The sequence below is a fragment of the Mya arenaria genome, chromosome 12 (genome assembly GCF_026914265.1).
Source record: "Mya arenaria isolate MELC-2E11 chromosome 12, ASM2691426v1".
NCBI classification, from domain to species: Eukaryota; Metazoa; Mollusca; class Bivalvia; order Myida; family Myidae; genus Mya; species Mya arenaria.
In genome coordinates, this window is record NC_069133.1 from 15,364,777 (window position 1) to 15,381,231 (window position 16,455).

The following is a 16,455-nucleotide window of genomic DNA, read 5'->3' on the forward strand; positions in this document are numbered from 1 at the left end:
AGTCCGCTCGAGCACGTAACTACAATTTAAGATTTATGCACAAAAATACCCACGTCATCAGATTTTGTGATACATATTTTTAAACAAGCTTACGTCAGGACAATTTGAGGTCACATTTTATAAAAAAAATGCTGTTCATTTTTAGTACTAACGTAATGCTTAGGCCAGAACAATTGAAATCACATGTTACACAAATATATACATATTATTTAAATCACAATTTGCTTTAAAGGGACTAGGCAAGAAATTTTAAAAACAAATGTCAAAATTTTACATAAAAAATGATAGTACAACGCATTGAATTTTACTTACTGGTTTATCACATCGCTTCCGACACGTGTATTTTGCAGTTTTTGTTTGTTTGTTTGTTTTCAAATTCGAAATTTACTGTGTCTGTCTACTATGAAAATATCAGTTAATTTAAGAATAGCGTCGGTACCCTTTTAGTGCCTTTTTTTTTGCATGAAGTTACGAAATGATGTCTGAAGTTTCATTTTTTCGATGTTCCCAGAAAAAAATATTTTCCAAAGATGCTTAATATTCAAGATGGCCGCAAAGATGGCAGCCATAAAATGAAAATAAACCATTTTTCATAAGCTGCCTCTCAGTTACTCCAGGTAAAATTGATACATTCACTTACATGTTTATCTGATAGCGGAATTTTATGTTTCAATATTCTTATTGTCAGAATTGACTTATTCTGTCCATAATGTAAAAAATATACGTTAATAATGTGAAAATATACTGATGTTTGTCCCTTTTTTCCATTACACATGGCATCATTATTTATCATTTTTAATTCTTTGTGATATTATTATTAAATTTAGTTTAACTCAACGCGTTTAAGTACTCCTTCTACAATTAAGTCAAATTTATACATATTTATGACCAACCTTTAACAGAAAAACGGAATCAAAGTGGGTGGGGTAAATCGATCCAAGATCAGAATTTTTCATTTAAATGGATTTGTTTCTGATATTACATTTATTTAACATAAATGATCATCAGTTTGATAAGTATAATAACTCTGAATCATTTTTTTCCTCACAGTATCCGTTATTGATATCATAACATATGAACAATATAGTCAAAACTGACAAAAAGGCCTTTATTAAATTATATAAGTTAAATTTTTACAAGTTTTACTTTTATAAAACCACTTGAAATTGACTGTATCAACCATTTTCTGTACCTTAAACATATATTAGTTTATGTTTTATTGTTAACAAAACAGAATATTAAATGTAAACAATGATATAAAAATATAGTGATGTGTAGCCTTTTGTTATTTACTTTCAATTGACACACAGTTGTTTCCCCTGTTTATAATTTTGACATTATTATAGTGTCATCTCTACCTTTTTGAATGTAAATATGGTAAGTTTTATGCATGCAAATCGACAGTTTGCATACATTTGAAGTGTATTTAGCAGTTATTTCAGTTTTATCTTATATCTTTTCAATAAATTTATTAATAACAAAATAATGTTATCAAAAGTTAATAAATTTGACCTGTTAAATGCAAACATATAAAATATTAGAGATAAACGGTTGTCTGAACCATGAAAAATGGTCACTCCACCGGAAAGTTATGGGTCAGGATTTATGTGCCAAAAAGGCAAAGTATCATAGTTATTGTTATAACTTGTTCAAGTTGGAGTTTGCACAATTTTCAAAGGCAGAACCAAAATGCGCAAATCACATGCAAAAATCTGCTCACGCAAATGCACTAGACACCGTAATAATTTACGTAAGAGAAAATATCATTCAGAACAATGATATTGCCAAACTTTCTTTTCTCCGCAACTTATACATACAAGAGTTGCAGAGAAATGGTGTTGCCAGTCCCAACTACAGAGCAGACAAACTGAAAAAGAAACTTACCCTGCATCCAGTCGGTACACAAATCACGTTTGTCACTGTTAGTGATGACCATTCTGGTTCAAGGTCAAACAGTTTTGTGTACAGTTCTAGCATGCCTGCCATAGATGCGTTTAGAAATGCCTACACAATGGGTTCTAGAACAATAGCTGAAGATAAACATTCAATCTGATGTTAGACAGGCATTTTCTAAATCGAATCCCCTCCCATGGCCCCCAACAACTGATGATTTAGATGGAATGTTGCCAAACATCATTCCAAAGCCATTGGTGGAATTTCTAAGCCTTCTGTTGTATGGCCATCGAGATGTTGGAAATGAGAAGGCACAGCGCATAGTATATTCAATTTGTCAGGTATATCTATTACCCGTAATGTTTTGGCATTGAATATAGTATGTCATTTACATCGTAATGATTTTAACTGATTAATTTATAGGTGAAATACTTGAATATAATTGTTATTGTCAAAAAAAAAATTGTCATAGATATTGCAGAATATATACATTTGTTAATAATCACATTTGATCATAGCCATTGATGGCAAATGCCAAACGTTTATTTTTCTCCATATTTTGTAAATTTATTCCCATCTAAAATAGTATGATTTCTTTCTTTTGAGCAGACATTTTGCCTTCATATATAAACTTTTAGATACATACTATTAACAGTCATGATACAAATAATATAGCTTTATTTTTGTATATACCATTATACCGTTGATGTTTTATGCATAGTACTACATACAATGGACTTTGGGACTTATTTGTTATTAATGTTTTTAAAGTATTAATTAATATTTCAGGATATCTGCAGAGCTGTGACAAATGGTGATTGGAAAATGCCAAAACATGTTCTTCTATGCACTTCTGTCAGGCATTTGTTTCGTGGTAGACAATTGACAACAATTCTCAATCGCTTAGGTCATTGTGAGTGTTATGACTTTGCATTAGTGCTTGAAACTGCAACAGCTAAAGCCATTGGGCAGTCGTCCACTACATTAACTCCCTCCATAATCACGGGGAATGCAAATGATGTATTTAGTCTTCAATGGTATGTATGTATTTCTTTAGACCTTGCGGTCAAGGATAACCCGTGAAAGTGCAAGCACTTATTTCGTGCTCGGTGTAAAGCACCGATACACGGGGTACAACTTTCCTGGGTTAAACCAATACTGAGTACATTACTTTTCCAATCACTACCCTTTAAATGCCGAGCGCTAGGCAAGGGAGCTACTTATACCAACTGTTAACGTCTTTCGGTACGACGCGGCCATGGATCGAACCCACGACCTCCCGCTCCGTAGGCGGGTGCATAACCACTAGGCCACGGAGACGGTTCAAATAGTAAAATCCCATTACCTGAAAAAGACTGTCATGTGACCAAGCGAAAATTCACTGTCAGGTCATGTGACCGCAGTGACATTTTGAATATCATATAAGGGCAAATAACTGCTTCAATATTTTAGCTAAATCATGACGTGATTGCCTCCCTTATACACATACAGTAGTGACGTATGTGTACAATTCAATGTGTACACAAAAACATCAGACGACAAGAAATTAACGGTAAATTTTGTTATAGATATGTTATATTTTGTTAACCTTGTTAAACTTCGTTTATTAAATGAATTAAAAACATTTTAAAAAATTTCCGTGTACTTAATTTTGTTCGGTACTGAATAATTAAATAACGCATTAGGTGACATTCTCCTCTCGGGTTGACAATATCAATGTCACACATGCTGATGATATTTATATAATGTAAATGCGGCTCCAATGATTCCCCATTACGCAGACTTTATTTCGAAGTTAATTAATCAATTTTTATTTAAGTTTCATAAAATTACTGAATTACCTAATCAGAACGAAAATATTAATAGTTATAAATATATGACAGAAGCCTTTGTTTTGCACTATTCATTTGTTAATATTAAACACAATTAAATGGTACAAAGTTATATTGAATGATTTTCTTCAGTGCCTTTGTTAACAAAGTTGTAACAATTATTTTAGTATGCCTTTAATTTATGTAGATTACCTATAAATTACAGTATGTATTTTGATGCACGCCAATAATATATTGTCGTTATAATATGTATTTCAGATGATGTCATGTTGTATAAGTCGTAATTATCTGTCTGTTCTGTTAGTGTTAAGCGTAAATACCCACCCCCGGGGGCTCATTATTTAAACGTTTACTCGCGCGTGACGTTTTTCCGCACTTTATTTGACAAACTATGTTAAACTACAATCACGGTTAAGAGTCCACTTCAAATAATGATTTGAATCAGTGTTAAATTACATGTATGTGCCTAGTTTAGGATGTAGTATACATTAAGTGGCGGATGTGCGATGATACTCTTTCATTAATATGCAAAATTCTACTCGCGTACATGGAAACTGGTTTATTGGACATATACGTCAATTATGTATGTAAATATGAGAAATAAGAATAAAGTCGGATTAGTTATAGTATGTGTAATTAGTGTAGCGGTGGTGACAGTATATATTAAATACAAAGGCGATGTTTCGTTTGATGTGCTCGCCTTAACCACTAAGGAGTTTGTTTACGAAGATGACAGAGTCTACGATGCAGCGGTGAAGATTCGTGCTCGAAACTGTTTGGATAGATACAAAAACGGGTCGCTGTGTGAAAAATTTGTTGCTTGCGAATCCGGAAGTAAAAGAAGCACAGGCTGTCGAAAGAGGTTTCCTAATGTAATACTAATCGGCGCGTATAAAAGTGGTACGCGCGAGGTTCTCGACTTCCTTGCCATGAATCCATGGATACGGATTAAGCGTTACCATGGATACGAAGTGGCCTTCTTCGACAAGAATTTCCATGAAGGAGAAGCATGGTATCGAAACCAGATGCCTGTTACAGTTGAGGGACAAGTTACACTTGAGAAGTCACCTGGATACATGACAAGTATAAAAGCGCCTCAAAGGATATTCCATACGTTGGGAAAAGGCGTGAAACTACTGGTTGTTCTTAGAGATCCTGTCGCACGAACATTTGCTCATTTCAGTTTTGATAAGCAAGCCGCCAACTTGAACCATGGGGGCTCAATCGAAAGATGTGTTTTTCAGAATAAATGGAACAATTCTAAACATGTGATCGATTATAATAAAATATCAAAAAATTGTTTTGCGATCAAACATTCACTTTATGTAGAATGGATAGAACATTATTTAAAGTATTTCAATTTACCATCAATTCATTTTATAAATTGGAAAGATCTGGTTCAACATCCATGTGATACGATCAAAACTGTCGAAACGTTCCTGTCTGTTGACAATGTGATTAAGTGTGAAGATTTTATTCATAACCAGGACAAGCGTTTCTATTGCCTTTCAGACATTGATAGAAATTATAGAGGTATATGCTACGGCACGAACAGAGGTAGATTTCACACCACCTCTCAGTCTGACCCTATTGTCACAGATGCTTTACGAAAGTTTTTTAAACCTTACAATGAACGTTTATATCAAGTCATAAATAAAACATTTGAATGGTACACGTTTTAATTTTTCGTATACAACAATACAAGTACATATACGGGCAGCTACGGTTGCCGTTGCGTTTAAAGTCGTTTACAAAGCGAATTCTATGTTAAAGCGAACTTGCTGGCTCAACGATACATTTATACATATTTCTCGTATATTTACGTGCTATTTCAAACTTGAACAATAAACACGTCATGGCCGGGTTTATGTAGCGCACAAAAAGTAACCCCTGCTACTTTTTACTATGCCCCGCTGCGCCTTTTTGTTTGACAGAGCCGCCTTTGATCATTAGTGCATACACACCTGTTTCTCTATATTTGAACTATATTTGATATTTATCTGACAAAACTAATTGTCAAGTCAATTTACAGGAATAAGTATAATAAGAGCTGTCCCTGTAAGTAGCGAAGGCCCCGAAATGGGTCTTGCACGTAACACGCCGTCTTCTTATGTCGAACACATGTGACAAGTTATTTTGAAATCTGTCCATAGTAGAGAACGCAAGAGCCGGGACACGACCACCTTTACTCTATGTCCCTATATGAAATATTCAGTAGTGAACAAACACTAAGTGTGACCTTGGGCTTAGAGACAGGGACACGGGTCTTGCACGCGGCACATCGTCTTGGTATGTCGAACAAATGTGGTATGTTATTTTAAAATTTGTCCATACAAGAGAAAATGAAAGTCCGGACACGATAAATTGAGCCGGACTGACAGACTGACAGTCGGATGCATTTTTAATATGCCAATCTTTCAGGGGCATAAACATAATAAATATACATAATTTTGACACTAAGTAAAGACAGACATGCGAACCTCTGGTAGTGCCAAAAGGGGTAGACTTGTTTTTTCAGAGAGGTATAGTGTTCCACAAAACTTCTAATGGCAGACAAACAATTCAAAAAATTTTGGGCATTGCTATAAAGTTGAACTATGTCGGTGACAACATGTGTCATTTGAATATTTTACCGTGTCATTTATAGTAATGACAAGGTTAAAATCATTGCACACGTCCAAAAACAGATCGAGCCGAGCTGAAGCATATAATTATAATCTTTCCGCAGCGGCTTAAAGCAGAGTTTTTTTTATTATAACATTCTTGTTGACGTATATAAACATTATAAGATCAGTTTTATTTTGAGTCGACCATCTGAATCATATTTTTTAACGGTTTATTATACGTGTCATTACATATTAATTAATACAATGCTTCGGTCGACTGTGCCTAGCCAAACAAGCTGAATTGAACTGAAAGACAGAACCCATGCCTTATCTCAGGACCTTGAATTTTGATATTACTAACATTCGATTCGCAAATACGCTGGATATCCGGGCATAGAAGATCCTGATTAAGTTCTAGTCGAAACTACGTTGTTGGGGTAAACTGCATGCGTTTCAACAAAAATATCGTTAGGATATTTATCGCATTGATTCTGCTCATTACTAGGTGTACCCGAGCACTCTAAAGCAGACTTATGCATTTTTAAAACGCTTACGACATGAATAACGTAATGTTGTCCAACTTAACGAAAAATTGCAGAAACTTGATACTTCATAATTGATGCAACATATATTTCATTGATTATTTTGTCTCATTTATAAATTAGTTGAAATTGAATGTTCAGTAAAGCCACGACATATTCGTTACAGGATCTTCGATTATACGGAATCAAACTTTTACACACCAAAGAGATTAAGTATTGTATACGATAACATACATGTATAATTGAATCATAAAGCACACTTTCACAATCTTCACGAGGATAACGACTATCAATATATATAAAATGTGACACAACCTGAGTTTCACTGATAAACTATTCAATGCACTGCAACTAAAAACCCATAGATTATGCAGCTATTTCACCCCAGCGTATTTATATCATATATGCTGTGAATAAGCTGGGATGTCGGGGATGCTATTCCATGTGTTTTAGAGTGGATCCACAATTTCAAACACTTGCAAAAGTCACAGAAACAAAACAATGGAAATTAGTTAGGTAGTCACTTAGTTTGACTTCTTTGTCGTTTCAACATTATACAGGTCATTTCTACGTTGTACTGTGATTGGAATTTGGCTTCTGACTTCATCCAGTCTTCCAAAGTCAATATCAACATAAACAATGTCCTCTTGGTGTTCCGTGGTCGCCATGACGTCGCCCCAGGGACTGACCACCGTGCTGTGGCCCCATGCGACGTAGGACGCGTTTTCATCACGGGCTGGGGATACTGTTGCAACGAACACCTGATTATCTAGTGCACGTGCTCGCTGAAGGAGCTCCCAATGGATGGGACCGGTCGTCATGTTGAAGGCGCCGGGGTATATCAGAAGTTTGCATCCGTTCTTTGCGTAAATCTGGGCCATTTCAGCAAATCTGATATCATAGCATATTCCAATACCGAGCTTACACATCGGAGTGTCGACCATCGTGAAGTCGTCCCCAGGACTCAATGTTTCTGACTCCTGAAATCGTATTTTTCCGGGCACGTCGATATCAAACAAATGCATTTTACGATGTTTTCCGATCATATTTCCGCTTGGATCAAACACCGTGCAGGTGTTATAAATCTTATCTCCATCTTTTTCTGGAATTGAACCTCCCACTAAATATATCTTGTTTTCTTGAGCAGATTTCACTAAAGTGTCCGTCGATGGTCCTGGAATTGGTTCGGCGTATTCCGGGAAATACGAAGTCCCGTACGGCGAATTGAAACATTCCGGTAAGGCAACGATGTTGGCCCCTTTCGACGCCGCCTCTTTGATGAGTCGTGATGCACGTGCTAAGTTGTCCGGCTTCGAGGCACCGACTGCCAGCTGGACAAGAGCTAGCTTACACGACATTTTGCTAAACTTTGCAAACATGACAGATAACGAAGGGTTAAAAATTAGTGTACTACCTTTAACTTTATCAAAATGTTCTCAAAAGCCTACAACTAGATACAGTAATCATGTACGAATTATTTCTCTGATTATGTTTAATAAAATTATCTAAGTACTTTTATCATTCAAAATATTACAATTTATACTCTTAATGTGTGTTTATTTCAAACTGGTTTAAAGTCTTATAAAATAAAATTGTCAAATTAAGGCTATTTATAGTATCTTTGTATCTCTTTTAGGCTGTTGAATTTAAGAATTTTACTGTTTACTTTATATATAGTTTTATTGTATGGGTCTAAGGTTTGGGGATATGAGAATATTGCTATTATATCTCAATTTCAACTCAATTTTTACAAATATATGTTAAAATTATAAATGTCCACTCCCACCTTTATGATGTTGGGTGAGCTGGGAGCTTGTCCTATTAAAAACAAAGTTTATTCCAGTATGTTGGATTTTGGAGTACATTAGTCAGTGGTAATCAAGATAGAATTAGTTCAATTTTGTATCGAACTATGTATAATTTACATGAAAAGGGTATTCTACATTGTAAATGGATTGTCAAAATTAAAAAATATACTAGATAACATTGGATGTTCAGAGTATTGGATTATGCAGAGTATACCTAATCTAAATTATTTAAAGAATAAAGTGAAATCTGCATTGTATGATCAATATCTACAAAATTGGCAAGGCAGTGTTTATGATTCTCCTAAATATTTGAACTATAGGATTTATAAAAATGAAAGGAAACTGGAGAATTATCTGCAATGTTTGCCAAAAAACTTGGCTATTGATCTTTGTAGATTTAGATGGCTAAATTTTAATTTACCTGTAGAAAAGGGTCGTTTCTATGGCTTTGAAAGAGGAAAAAGACTTTGTACACAGTGTGATAGACAAGAATTAGGAGACGAATTTCATTATATTTTTAATTGTAATCACTTTATTTATGAAAGACGTTAATATGTTAATCATAACTTCTATAGATATCCAAACATTTTGAACCATAAAAATTTAATGTGTAGTACTGATAAAAATACATTGATAAAGCTAGCACTCTTTGCAAAAATAATAATGCTGAATTTTATTTGAATCATCTTCCTTAATTTTATTTTAAAAATTAATTTGATGATATGCTGATATGTTTGTTTGTTTTTTGCTGTTCATCTTCATATTTCTATTTTTCTTGCTATTTAATGTTTTTATGCATGTTTTGTTACCTCTCATGCCCATGTGGGCCAAGAGTATGAATAAAACTTGAAAAAAAACTTGATCTCAAATAAATGTCGTGTTAAACGGGATTCTCTTCCAATCCCTAACGTCTAAACGGGTTTGTGCAAAAACGGGGGGGGGGAGAAATATTGAAATTGTATTGAGTGAAGTATTCTGTGTTTGAAATGGATATTAAGGGTTTATCTCTATATTTTACCATGTAAGTGCAAAGCTTTTTTGCACAAAACAAGCATTAAATGCATTAAAAACTTGATTTACCATTCCAATAGAACGAAATTTGACTGACACAGACAACAATTATTCGAAGCGGAACAACTCAACCCAATCGTAATAAGTCGGCCACCTCCGACAAGCTTCGAGATAGACCTCGTTAATACAATCGTAACAACTCGGCCATGGCCGAAGTGTTCCGATTGTTGTTAAACTGTGAACTGCAGGCTTGCAGGTACCCTTCATGTATGTATCGTTATGTTTTGGCAGAATGAAATGAAGAAAAAAACATCAATCTCGTAATTATTCGTATGCTAATATGCTTTTACCCGGAACCCCGATCAGATTAACTACCCACTTTTGGTACAAAACAATTTGTACGTGAAGGATGTGCCATATCAAAAACCTTTTAAAACAAATCCGTCAACGCACAATTATTTGGACTACTTTAGTATACTGTACATGTATATATTTTATCAAAAACACTTTCAGGTTTAAAGGCTTGGTTTAAGGAATGTTTGGCATGACAATGCCCTGCTGTGCATCTCCTGCTAATGACACTTATGTCACAGTAGGGGCCAATTTCCTGTTTATTGGCTCAGAGCCATTTAGGGTCCATTTCTATAGTAAAACCTCCAAAACTGCACAGCAGGATGTTCAGATCGGAGATCTGATAAGACAATTAGGCAATTAGATTAAGATCAATACACAGAGGTTGTCTGCAATACACGAGTGGGTCACTTATAGAAGGATTAAACCAGGCCTTTAATGGAAATATAAGTTTGTAACCTTGACATGCATTGTCACATGTCAACTTGCTATGGCAGCCATTTTGACTGTATTGCATGTATATAGAGAATACTAGGTTAGTGCTGCAGATGGAGGAAGTTTATCTGGCAAGGCGGAGGAATTTATCAATGAATTTGGCAGCAGAGCCAGATAAACTTTCTTCATCCACGGCACTAACCAAGTATTATATTTACCCTGTACTTTTGTTTAATTAAACACTATAAATAACCTTAAAAGTATTTTTAAAAATAAGAGTGACAACATTTTTCCCTGTTGACGTCAGCACACTCAGTATCAATGTTTAAATCGCCCTCAAAATAGTTCTCAAAACTGTTTACCTTTTTTCAATACGCTTATAGTCAAAGTCATTGCATCTTATTAAGTCAATATCAATTCAAAACATAAAAAAGACTTTTAAAAGTGCATAAACATGGATTAGTCACCAAACATTATCTGATGATGTTACAATTATTCCACAAGTCACAGAGAACAATACACAGGTCATGGTTGATGATCACAAGTGTTTAAAAGCAATTGCCACAGGTAAAATGGATTTAATTCATGTTGATAGTGTTTGATGTTCAGAAATGCATGGGCAAAGAGATCATTCATTTCTGTTGTTTTTTCATCACATATAGATTTTCTGGTCGATTGTTTTGCCAGTGTCATTATTATTCAGAGTGATGAGACTTTATGGGCGAGTGATTGTTGAGGTCGGTTGATGGCGGACTTTTGATAAGATACTGAAACATTATTTGTGGTTTGCCTCTGACATTTCAGAATGGAAAAAAGTCCGTTTTCTCGGTCACATGACCAACTGACTGTAGAAAACATCACGTGGACTACTAACCTAATAAGCTAAAATTTACACGGCACCTTGTTATTGGACCGATTTGTATGCAAGTGACAGGATAAATTTATAGTTGATGATGTCATTAGGGCTAAAACAAAATACATTTGGTTCAGGTTACCCGACCCTACCTACGGTATAGGCGCCGACCCTACCGTTTTTATAGTCAGTTGGAAAAACAAATGAAAAACTAAAAAAAATTGCTTTTCAATATGTAGTTTAAAGTGACACTCTTATTCAAAATCAATACATACACATGCATAACAAACATAATTTTTCAGTGATAAACCTTCAACTACTTACTAAATAATGCATTAATGGAAAAAGTTTGTAACCATGTATTTAATAGCTGAAAACGCAAAAACATTAAATAATTGGTGAATGTTAAAAGATTTACTGTGATCTACTATCGTCTCATAAGGTAAAAATACCGGGTTTTCTGCACCTCATTCAAATTAAACGCAGTATCCTTCGTAAGAACCATTGTTGTCGACATTTATAATTCCTTTTGGTGAATTAAAACAATTGTATGACATATAATAAATCTTATTTGGGAGTAATTATGCATCTTTAAAACCTTGAATGCTTACACAGTAGATAACTTTAACACCATTCTCCAATGATGAATATGACATTCTTATATAAAGCTTAATAAAAATAAGAATAAAAAAGCCTACCTACCCTACCTATTTTTGAAAATGATGTAACCCAAACCAAACCATTGGTAGGCCTTACTTTAAATGGCTACCAGTCAGTATATAAAATGCTCTTATTGTAATAATCACGACTAGAATGGAAATCATACACAATTAATAGAAATGTCACATGGTACATCGTTAGAATTTGTAAATCGTGCTTGAACCTTAAAAATATAATTTAGAATGAAGACCCGTTGGAGCTTTTACAACATTATAACGAAATAATTCCCCGTTGTGCATACGTTCTTTCTATCAGTTAATCATTTTAGTTTTGATAAGCACGCCGCCAACTTGAACCATGGGGGCTCAATCGAAAGATGTGTTTTTCAGAATAAATGGAACAATTCTAGACATGTGATTGATTGCAAATTTACAATATAATATCAAAAAAATGTTTTGCGATCAAACATTCACTTTATGTAGAATGGATAGAAAAGTACTTCCATTTACCATCAATTCATTTCATAAATTGGATAGATCTGGTTAAACATCCATGTGATACGATTAAAACTGTAGAAACGTTCTTGTCTGTTAACAATTTGATTAAGTGTGAAGATTTTATTCATAACAAGGTCAAGCGCGTTTCTATTGACTTTCAGACATTGATAGAAACTATAGAGGTATATGCTACGGCACGAACAGAGGTCGATTTAATACCACCTCTTACTCTGATCCATTTGTGACAGACGCTTTACGAAAGTTTTTCAAACCTTACAGTGAACGTTTATATCAAGTCATAAATAAAAAGTTTGAATGGTACACGTTTTAACTGTTCGTAATTAATTCGATCTTCAAGCGGGCTTGCTGGACCAACGATGCATTTTATCTTATTTTTTGTACGTGCTATATTTTAAACTTGTACAATGTACACGTCATGGCCGGGGTGGTGTAGCGCTGAAAAGGAACCCCCTGCTGCCGTTTCAATACGTCCAGTAGTAGTAGTAGTAGTAGTAGTAGTAGTAGTAGCGGTAGCGGTAGCGGTAGCGGCAGCAGCAGCGGCAGCAGCAGCAGCAGCAGCAGCAGCAGCAGTAGCAGTAGAAGTAGTAGTAGTAGAACGATGACGTAAACGCGACAGTACTACGATGAAACACGACAGTACGATACTACGATGTTGAAAACGCGAAATCACGAATCTACAATGGTGTTAACGCGACAGTACGATGTTACAGATGCTTTACGGTCGTTTTTCAAACCTTACAATGAACATTTGTATAAAGTCATTAATAAAACATTTGAATGGTACACATTTTTTACTTTTAATGTATAATAAGGGATGTTGGGAAGCGGGCCGTGCACGTGACACGTCGTCTTGGTATTTTATTTTAAAATCTGTCAATACCACCTATACTAAATGTCGTCATTTGCAGCACTCTATAGAAAACAAATACTAAGAATGGCCTTGACCTTAGAGGTAGGGACACGGGATGTGCACGCGGCACATCGTCTTATGTATCGAACACATGTGACAAGTCCTTCCAAAATATGTCCAAACAAGAAAAAGGTAACAGCCCGGACACGATCACCTATTACCCTATATTTACAATTGGTGCACAATCCAAGTGGACGCGAGCGCTGTTAATCGCTAGTCGATTGTTTTTCAGTCTAAGAAATGGGCATACGTTTATTATTAACTAAAGCAATATTGAAGTTTGATATTTGGGGCACTGATGACAACGCCGACGCCAAGGCTCTGAGAATACCTCAATTTCAGTTCTTAGAAAAACAAAGTGAGGCGAGCTGAAATTTAGAATTATAAGGTTTAAGCTATAAGCAGATATGTTTAATTATAATAATTTCATTGACGTATTTAAACATCATCTAAGATAACAATTATTTTTGTCGACCATCTGCATAATAAATAATTCATTCATTTCAAGGATTAATTTTACGTGACATAACATATCAATGAATACAAAGTTTCAGTCGAGTGTGCACGTGCATAGACAATCGTGCGGAATCAAAATGAAGACGAAACCCGATGCCTTACCTTAGGACCTTGATTTTTGAAATTACTAATATTCAAAACGCAAATACGCTGCTTATTCGGACCCCTGTTTCAATAAAGATCATAAGGCTTAACATCATAAGAAAGAATATAAGTATCTAATGTGTTTCCGGTACGGATAGAAAAATCCGACCCGAAAGCGCGCTCGTAAGCCTCGTTACCGGCCATGCAGCGTGCCAGAGGGTCGGATTTTTCGATCCGGGCAGGAAATACATGATTGATATTTTTTCTTGCCTATCTTAAATGATCAATTAGTGGGAAAATTGATGTAGAAAACAGACTTTTGTACATTTCACCAAAAAGCGCGTGCGACTTTGATTACTGATGTCACTAAGCGCAGTAATTCTAAATCACTATTGACGTCAACTAGTTCCTCTAAAAATCGCATTTTTACGATTATTTATTTTTAATTTTAATTAAAAGTATTGCATACATATATATTTGATTGCGCTTTATTGAAATAACATAAAATACAGTTTTCATAAACCATACAATTTAAGAAATTAGAAGTGGCGCGTTGTTGCGCGTGACTCATCTTACATGGGGGTGTAAGATGTTTTTTCCAGCATTGGTCACATGACTGGAAACACACGTCCGGTATCCAAGAAGAAGATATAATAGTCTACTTGAGAGAGCTCGGGACCACCCATATAGTCACAGGCAGAATCTATGTGATAAGTTTCCTTTTGATATTTTGTTGAAACGCACGCAGTTTACACCAAAAACGAAATTTATTTTCATTTATAATTTATTTAAAAAATAACCGATAACCACGAAATAGTTTTAACAGCACCTTTGATTAAAGTATCAAACATTAACACAGCATATCTTATTGTCCAAATATATTAAGTATTGTATATAACTGAATTGAATCATAAGGCACCCTTTCACAATCTTTACGAGTATGACGACTATCAATATAAAATTCACTGATAAACTTGCAAAATTCCCTATGTACCCTTTCCATCACCTCTGGCTGTATATAGCCCCACACTTCTGAATTATAGCTAAGAATTTACAAAACAAATGTATCAAACAAGATGAACATTATATCAATAGGGAACTGGTTACGTTTGATTAAAACCTTAAGTGAGTTCATAGACCGCAATGCATTGCCAGTCAGTGTATTAGCCGCCTGCATGAAAGATCCACCATAGGAAAACACTACACCGAGATAGTTAAAGGAATTACACACAGTTTCAACAGCTTGATCGTTATACGTCCATATATCATTTCTACATAACCGACCATCTTTTCTAAACACCACAATTTTAGTCTTAACATATACATGCTATGAATAAGCTGGGGTGTCGAGGATGCTATTCCTTGTGTTTTAGAGTGAATACCCTATATCAAACACCTGCATAAGTCATAGGAATAAAACAATGGCAATTAGTAAGGTATAGTCACTTAGTTTGACTTCTTTGTCGTTTCAACATTATACAGGTCATTTCTACGTTGTACTGTGATTGGAATTTGGCTTCTGACTTCATCCAGTCTTCCAAAGTCAATATCAACATAAACAATGTCTTCTTGGTGTTCAGTGGTCGCCATGACGTCGCCCCACGGACTGACCACCGTGCTGTGGCCCCATGCGACGTACGAAGCGTTTTCGTCACGTGCAGGGGATACTGTTGCAACGAATATCTGATTGTCTAGAGCACGTGCTCGCTGAAGGAGCTCCCAATGGACGGGCCCGGTCGTCATGTTGAAGGCACCGGGGTATATCAGCAGTTTGCATCCGTTCTTTGCGTAAATCTGGGCCATTTCGGCAAATCTGATATCATAGCATATTCCAATTCCGAGCTTACACATTGGAGTGTCGACCATCGTGAAGTCGTCCCCAGGACTCAATGTTTCTGACTCCTGAAATCGTATTTTTCCGGGCACGTCGATATCAAACAAATGCATTTTACGATGTTTTCCGATCATATTTCCGCTTGGATCAAACACCACGCATGTGTTATAAATCTTATCTCCATCTTTTTCTGGAATTGAACCTCCCACTAAATATATCTTGTTTTCTTGAGCAGATTTCACTAAAGTGTCCGTCGATGGTCCTGGAATTGGTTCGGCGTATTCCGGGAAATACGACGTCCCGTACGGCGAATTGAAACATTCCGGTAAGGCAACGATGTTGGCCCCTTTCGACGCCGCCTCTTTGATGAGTCGTGATGCACGTGCTAAGTTGTCCGGCTTCGAAGCACCGACTGCCATCTGCACAAGAGCTAGCTTACACGACATTTTGCTTAACTCTGCGAACATGACAGAAAACGATAGTTTAAATATCAGAGTGGTATCTTAAACTTTATCAAAATGTTTTCAAAAGCTGCTAGCTAGATACAGTAAATATGTACGAATTAATTCTCTGCTTATATTAAATAAAAATATCTAAGTAAC

At 35.4% G+C, this 16,455-nt stretch overlaps 2 protein-coding genes across 2 annotated transcripts; both read right to left on the reverse strand.

The window, feature by feature from the left end:
- Positions 1-6,940: 6,940 nt before the first annotated feature.
- Positions 6,941-8,287, reverse strand: LOC128211951 (omega-amidase NIT2-like). The gene has a single exon (XM_052917115.1). It carries the CDS (start codon positions 8,250-8,252, stop codon positions 7,398-7,400), a length of 855 nt encoding a protein of 284 aa, XP_052773075.1. The 5' UTR covers positions 8,253-8,287; the 3' UTR covers positions 6,941-7,397.
- Positions 8,288-14,785: 6,498 nt separating this feature from the next.
- Positions 14,786-16,452, reverse strand: LOC128212120 (omega-amidase NIT2-like). Its single transcript, XM_052917402.1, has one exon. The coding sequence runs from the start codon at positions 16,318-16,320 to the stop codon at positions 15,466-15,468; it is 855 nt and encodes a 284-aa protein (XP_052773362.1). The 5' UTR covers positions 16,321-16,452; the 3' UTR covers positions 14,786-15,465.
- Between the last annotated feature and the right edge of the window lie 3 nt (positions 16,453-16,455).